Raw genomic sequence first — 7,530 nt, 5'->3', positions numbered from 1 at the left:
GGGCGCTCTCGCTCCACGCCCTGCTCGGGCTGTGGACACGTTGTGCTGCCGTGGCTCAGAGTGGGTGGCCGTGGGATGCTCTGCTTGCAGATCCCTTGCGTGCTGCGGGGAGGAAGGAGAGCGGCCATGGGGGTTTGGGCTCTGCCAGAAGGGGCTTCCTGTACGTGGGACTTGCATGCGCCTTGAGGCACGTGGAGATGGGCTCTGGACACCAAGAAATGGGAGCTGTAGGAAGGGTCCTGTGGTCTCCCTGTCACGCTGGGTGCACAGCACTTGCCCAGATGGGGAGGCAGCAGTGCCCTGCTGTAGCTGGCTGTCACCCGGTACGGGTGGCCAGCAGTGCCCTGCTGCAGGTGGCTGTCACCCGCTATGGGTGGCTAGCAGTGTCCTGCTACAGCTGTCACCCTGCACGGGTTGCCAGCAGCACAGGGGTCAGCGCGGTGCCTGCCACTCTTGCTGCACAGCCTGGGCTGTGGTGGGAAGTTTACACCAGGTTCACAATCTTTGTATCCTGGTGTGGTGGCCCCAGCTCTCCATGAGCTTCTTTAGTTCTGCTGATAAGGTCAGGAATGACCAGGCAGTGACATCTCAGCCTTGCTTATGGTGTGCTGGGCAGTGTCTGAAGCCACTGTTTAATCTTGCAGAAAAGGAAGCTCTAAGTAATAGCACGGGGTTAGGATTGCCATAAAGCTCAGGGGAGTCCCTACTTTTCCTGGAGCAAGTCTGGAGCCCAGCTCTAAGTCAAAGCTGTTCACGCTTCCCCAGACTCCTTTCCCTGTTCTGCTCCCATGATGAGTCAGTGTGGGCTGGTGGCACAGGCACGAGGACCCCCTTTCCCTTTCAGTCGAGGAGAAGCTGGAAGGCTGGATGAGCTGGGACACCAGGTGGCACGTACCCGAGCAGACACAGGCCCCCTTGTCTGATGACCTGAATTCTCGAGAGCCCTGTGATGAGCAGGGTCATCCTTTCTGCATGAGTTCCTGGTTTAAAAGATGAGTTTCCAGCAGTGGCGGGACAGCTTCCCTGCCTTCCCACACAGACACTCTTTGTCTGCAGTCTGCCTGGGTGACAAAGGGAAACATCAACTGATGGGGCAGGGATGGTCTGAAGGTCCACAGGAGCTCACCACCTGCCTGAGACATGGGTCACATCTGAGGTCGAGGCTGCACTGGCAGCTCTGGCTGTCTGCCCAGAGAAGTGTGGAGGTGTCTAGGCAGGGAGATCACAGCTCCACTATTTTAGGTCCAGGCTTTTCTCATAGCTATGTCTAGCCCAGTCATTAACCAAAACGTTGCTTCATGGCAGCCTCCAGCTCCAGCTCCCTTCCTCACCAGCATCTCCTCTGACCCAAGGCATCGTGTTCCTGTCCCACTTGTCTCCTGCTGCCCCACGGCTGCTTGCTGCGTCTTGTGCTTCACCCTGTAGCAACCCAAGTTTTGCCACTCCTGTAGCTGAGCTGTTTGCACTACGTGAATGGGCCTACGCTCAGTTTTGCTGCAGCCATCTGGCCCTATGTGGGAGGCTGCAGCTCCTGCAGTAGTATTCATAGCCCTGTGCAACCAGAATGTGTCCAGCTCCTCAACAGCTTCTGTGCCTGGGAGGTGGCAGAGGTGTTCAGCCTGCCCAGTGCCACAGGGTTCAGAGTTAATCTGATTTTAGTCCCTGATTTTCAGGGTTGGTGGCAGAACTGCCTCTCCTCCTGTCCAGGTCTCTGCTGTGGGCCGTCAGTGGCTCTCAGCAGGGTTGGCTTTCCCAGGTGTGTGTAAGGAAGGCTGCTTTTGTGGCTGACTTTTTAAAATCCAGACTGGAAGGCAGCTTGAGGCATTATCCCAGGCTGCACTCGAGCCTTCCTATAGCATCCCAAAATGTTAATGCCTTGTTACTCCTGTGTCATCTCTGCAGACACTGAACGGGCAGTGGAAATTCTGACCAGATACCAAAGCACTCTGCGGTCCCCGGAGGAGCAGGAGTTAAAAGCCTCCATTGGAAAAGTTTCGCACATCTTCCAAAGTGAACTCTTCCAGGCTCTGCTGGGTAAGCCCCTGCCTTGCAGTCCCTTGCAGTCCTTGTGTTTAGTGGGGTTTCCTGGGAGCCTGATCCCATGCCAGTGCATTCTGTGGAAACACGTGGCATGCAGTGCTAGGGAGCTGGGCTGTCTTTCCCCTCCAGGGCTTAGGCAGGAGATAGCAGGGCTGCAATCACTGGGTGTTTGTAGAGAACAGCATTCCTCAGTCTACTGAGGACAAGGGGTAACACCTTCTCAATCAGGCCATGCCTGTTCTACCCAGCACCTGCTAAGGGATCCTGCCCTGTTGTAAGCGCTCTCTGTGCAGTGCAGCCCAGGTGTGTCCAGGAAGGAAAACTGGATTTTTCTCTCTTTAAGAGAGAACCTGCATGTACCCAAGCTCCATTGGGGCATTCTGTCCTTTCTTGTGCTTAGACCCACCAGCACTTGTGAGAAACACACTGTTCCAGCAGTTCCATTTCACACACGACTTAACAGCCAGGCTTATCTTGGGGCTGGACACCGGAAAATGGCATTTTGAGCACTGTATAAAGCCCTCCATGCGGATTGAGACAAATGCAGCTAAAGTTTTTCTGGACTAAGCAACTTCTCTGTGCAATACAGCTATCTTGCTATTCTCCTTAAGTTCTGGTCACTGTGAGTCTTGGGAAATGTATGCAGCCCTGGTGGTTTCTGTTCCTGGATCTCCTGGGAAAGAAGCTGAGTTTCCCTGGTGGGGTGGAAGAGAAAGCTCCCCAGAGGCTCTGCACTCTTAGAAGAAGGCCCAGGCCCCATGTGCTCTGTGGCTCACTCTCAGTGCATTTTGACCCAAGGCTGTCTCAGCCCTGGTGCTCCCCCTCGCTGTTCTCTTGGCAGCTCTCACCTTTTCTTCACACCTCTGTAGTCTGAGTTCCACTTCTGTGCCTGCAGAGATGAGTTGCCAGCAGCTCCTCTGTGCTTCAGGTTTTCCATTGAAAATGAAGTTGAATGCTGTGTCCTGAGTAATTTTATTCCATCCTTTTTTCTCAATTGCTGTTGGAGCATCACCTGGAGACTTCCAGTCAGTCCCAGCATGTCCTTTTAAAGGTCTTGTGCTGGAATGTCTGTGCCAGCAGCAGCACAGGCATGTGCCAAGGGTGCACTCCCCAGGACAGGTGGGCCCCATACTGATGGACCCAGTGTACATCTCGTTTCTTATCTCTCAACTTATACAACCTGCTCTCTAAATGATCCCCAGCCTGGAGGCAGGGATCCCCAGCAGGGCTGTGACCTTGACCAACCTGACATTAGCCCAACACCCCTGGCTGCTTTCATATGCTGGCCAGTCCTCCCTGGGGCTGTGTGAAGGCAGCAAAGCAGCTTTCCCAAGGCGCAGGGTGCTGCTGTTAGTGCAGGAGTGCTGTGGAGAGAGAGTGGCTGCAGAGAACACGAGCTGGCTGCAGCTGCAGGCTGGCAGGCGGATGCTGCAGCGTCCCTGCTCCCTGCTCTCAGCCGTTTGTCTTGGTGTCCTATCAGCCCTGGCACGAGGGAGTGTTGGGAGTGTCTCTTGTTTACTGGTGACCTTTTCAACTGGTTTAACAGGATATTAATTCCCCGTGCCAGAGCGAGCCTTTCTCTAGATGTGTTTACCTAAACTAGGAATTTGCATTAATTACTTCCGCCCCCCCCCCCTCAGCTCCCTCCCCCTGCTTCCCCTTGGAGTGTGGGTTTGAGAATGTCTCTGTCCCAGCATGGACATTGTGTCTGGCTGTGTGCTTGCTGTGGCCACTCACAGCTGGCTCACACTGGGTTGCCTCGTGTCCATGGTCTGAACCCACTGGAGCACAGTAACAGCACTGCAAGGATGATGGAACATTTCTATTTTCATTTTTATTTTCACCCCTCCTTTTCCCAGTGGGCCACTGTGTCTCTGTCTGAAGTCTGCTCCGAGTCACAGGGCTGGCTCGGTGTGGGAGGAGGATTTGCAGGAGAGACAGACACTGCTCAGTGCAGAGCTCCCATCTCACTGCCCCATGCCATGCCAGAAGCTTCTGGCTATGGAGAGGCTTTAGCTGCACAGCTCCCTCCTCTTGCAGCCTTTCAGCAGCACAGCCCTGCTGTTTTCAGCCCCTGGGGAAGATGAATGTGTGAGCATGGTCCATCCCTGTGCTCAGGCTGCCTGCTCCTGCAGGTAATGCTCTCCTGGAGCACACACTGACTGATTGGAGTTAGAACATCAACATGCATCAGGCCATAGTAGAGCTACCAGCAGTGCCAAACATCATGGAGTTTGCCAAGTTACTCCACGTGAAAAATGCCAGGTTTATGACTTTCTGTATGCTTTTTTTTTTTAAGAATAAGCTGGTTTGGGGTGTCCAGAAGTCCCAGTCTCTGTTGTGTCCTGGATGCATCAGTGTTGTGCCAGATTGGTCAGTCGCTGTGATCATACCCAGCACTGCTCTGCACATGCACCACGTTCTGCCAGACTCCTCTGATCACGGCCCAGCCCTTTAAATCCCTGTGGCCACCTCCCTGTCCCTGGCTCTGCCTGTGCCGGGGGCACACTGCCCGTGCCAGGACAGCTCCTGTCCCGGCGGTGCCACGGCTGGCTCGGCACGGCCCGCGCTGCGGGAGCTGCTCTGCTGGAATGTGCCAAACCCTGCTCAGCACAAAAGAAATTCCTTGGCTGTGCAGAGGGAAAACAGGCTGTGCTGGCTCCCTTCTGCTGGCCCCTCTCTCCGTGTCTGAGGCTGTGGAGCCAAGTGCGTGACTTGCAAGGAAACAGCCCAGCACAGGGGTGCTCCAGGAGCCTGGGCTGGGGCGATGGTGACCCCGCTTTCCCTTGGCTCCGTGGAGCCCCTCAGGGAGGTGCTTGGTCTCTTGTGTGGTGGGGAGGATGGGGCTTGCACACAAAAGCAGCTCCCTGACCTTTCCTTCCCAGAGGCTGAAAGGGGCTGTTGTGCCCTGTGCAGTGGGAGAAGCTGGACAGGCAGGGTTTGTGTGAGTCCAGCTGTCCCAGCTGCCAGCAGCTCCTCCCAAAAATCCTCTGGGACTCAGCTGCTCTCCTGTGCCTGAGCATTGGCCAGTGCAGATCTCTGTAGGTCCTGTCAGCTGCTTGGGCTCCCAATCCTCCCCTGCAGCTCTTTTCACCCCGCAAAAGTTTCCTCATGAGCATCCTGATGTGGTGAAGGCGGGAGGGGCAGGCAGTGCTTCCCTGGGTGCAAAACCCCAGCAAGACCTGCCTGCCAATAGCACAGCTGGGGATGGTGTAATGGCTTCACCGGGTGGCTGCAGGAGCCAGCGTGGAAAACTGGAGGAATCTGGAGGCTGCCCAGCCCTGAGGACTCCTCCTCTTGCAGATTGGCCCATAGCAAGGATGGAAACTTGCAGCTGGCTTGGAAAAGATCTGCTGTGGCAGCCATGGGTGTGAATGGCAATGGGTCTGCTGCAAGGCTGGGCTTTCTGCTTGGGGTAATCTGTGGTGCTGCAGCTGGTGACACTGCACACATTGGGGAAGAAATGGCATTTTCTAGAAGTGCATGTGCTGGCTGGCACAAGGGCAAGGCTTTAGTGCATAAATGCTGGTGCTGTAGAAATATTTAATGACATTTATTTGATGTGTTAACCCCAGGAAAAATTTGTTCCAAAAATTATAAACTCTGTAAATCTTGAGTTACATTTCCTTATTAGATCCAGAATGGATTTACATGTCATCAGACAGAAACTGGGCTGTGAGACAGAACATGCAGCTTCATCTTTTGCTACTACAACGTCCTCTTATGGAGGCTTTTCAGGTAGTGCTGCTCTTAAAGTGCACAGTGAGGCAGACTTATTTGTGATGCTCATAAGAAATGAGAGAAACCAGCATATATTTATATTATCTTAATGCTATGCATGTGTCCTAAAATGTACTTCTGTCCTTTGCTGCCTGAACCCTGTCCACCAATCCTGAAACTCCTCTAATCCCCGGTGCCAGCAACAATTCTCTCTTCTGGCAAGCGCCTAAACTGGGCTGAGGGTTTTGGAGGTGGAGAGTGGCTGCTTCAGGGGACAAGTTTCCTGCCCTTCAGGCTCCTTGCCAGCTGGGCTGCCCCAGGCTGTGTTCCTGCAGCAGATGGGTGACAAACAGGGGTGCCAGCAGCAGCACACCCCCACAATGGGGCTGTTCAAATCCTGTTTTCATTCTTGCAAAGTTTTGTGTGTTCCCAGTGTAATCCGTGCAGCCAGAAGCTGCTGCTATCCTGTTACGCAATTATTATTTTTATAACCAGAGGGAGAGATGTTTTAGCACGAAAACAAAGTCCAGTGTCTCTGGCTGTGAAGTGAGGGCTTGCTGCAGCCTCGTGTCTGGTTTGGGAGGGTTTCAGGGGCAGCCTGGGGGCTGTAGAAGGGGTGCCCCAGGTGTGGTGGGTACATCTGGGGACTCCCACTCCTCCCATCGTTGTCAGCTGTCTCCCAGGGCACAGGACAAAGCCTGGCAGCACAAAACAGCAGCTCCAAAGGTGGCACTGATGCCAGGCAGTGGCATGGGGCAGCCACAGAGCCTGGCTGGGCTGCCCTTGGGCACCCAGCTGCTCTGCCTGCAGCTGAGATTTATATCAGCTTTGCCCCTACAGCTGGGAGCTCACAGAACAGGCAGCCCCTGGGAGCTGCAAGATGGGGTTGAAGCTGCTCTTGTCCCACCTGTATCAGGGATGTGCTGCTGCAGTGCTTGGGCACATGGTTAAACACTGGGAGAGAGGATGGGGAGTTGTGCCTGGGTGTGCAGCCCTGCTCTGCTCTGCAGAGTGGTAGCTCCAGACAAAGTTTATTATAAAGCCCTCCTGTTGAGTCATGAGGTGAAGAAAGGACACCCTTCCTTTCTAAACTCATCCTCAGAGAGGAGCCTGGGCGCAGCTGGATCCAATTTAGCCCCAGACTTTGTCAATGATGTATGTCTAAAGGATTATACAGGTGTAATTGAACCTTTATACAACTTTGTCCCACAGGATTAAGGATGATAATCCTAATGTATTTAAATAAATATATCAAATTATTTGTTTAAATGTATTACTATAGTGATAAGGATTAGAGAAAAAAAAAGAACTTAATCAGAATTATTTACTAAACAACATTAATAGCTATAACTACTACTGTAGTGCACTGTTTTGAAGCAATATTAAAACAATTATATTTAAGCAAGCTAAACAACTACTAAGTAGAGATTGATGTCACTCACCCACACCAAAGACCAAGGGCAAATCTCTGACTCAGCCTCGAGGAGTGACCTCCAGGGGTGTCCCCACCCAAGGGAAGGATCTTCACACACCTCAGGGAGGTATGATGGAAGCTCTCACTGTGCAAAAGTGTGACTGGCCTTTTATAGCATAAAGTGATTGACTGTCAGTCATGTGCATTTTTTAGATTATTAGTCAGCAAAGTATGCTTTGTGCTAAAAAGGTGCGAGCAGCTCTTTCATTTCTTCTTCTCACCACTCCTGACTCTCACTTCCATATCAGAGGGCACATTCTGGCTGCTCCCTGCTCCATGTCCTGCCTGTCCTCGTG

General features: G+C 53.1%; 1 protein-coding gene across 3 annotated transcripts in view; it reads left to right on the top strand.

Annotated features, from left to right (window-relative positions):
- The window catches only part of DLG3 (discs large MAGUK scaffold protein 3), a 77,034-nt gene that overhangs the window by 1,020 nt on the left and 68,484 nt on the right, over positions 1-7,530 (top strand). For all 3 annotated transcript variants that reach the window (XM_064713202.1, XM_064713201.1, XM_064713200.1), the window contains exon 2: positions 1,903-2,034. In XM_064713202.1, the coding sequence (XP_064569272.1) occupies positions 1,903-2,034 (132 nt within the window). The remainder of the gene's footprint in view (positions 1-1,902; positions 2,035-7,530) is intronic.

Source organism: Zonotrichia leucophrys, chromosome 4A, assembly GCF_028769735.1.
Source record: "Zonotrichia leucophrys gambelii isolate GWCS_2022_RI chromosome 4A, RI_Zleu_2.0, whole genome shotgun sequence".
In the NCBI taxonomy this organism is placed as follows: domain Eukaryota; kingdom Metazoa; phylum Chordata; class Aves; order Passeriformes; family Passerellidae; genus Zonotrichia; species Zonotrichia leucophrys.
The sequence above is the reverse complement of the archived record's forward strand: the minus strand, read 5'-3'. Positions and strand labels throughout refer to the sequence as shown.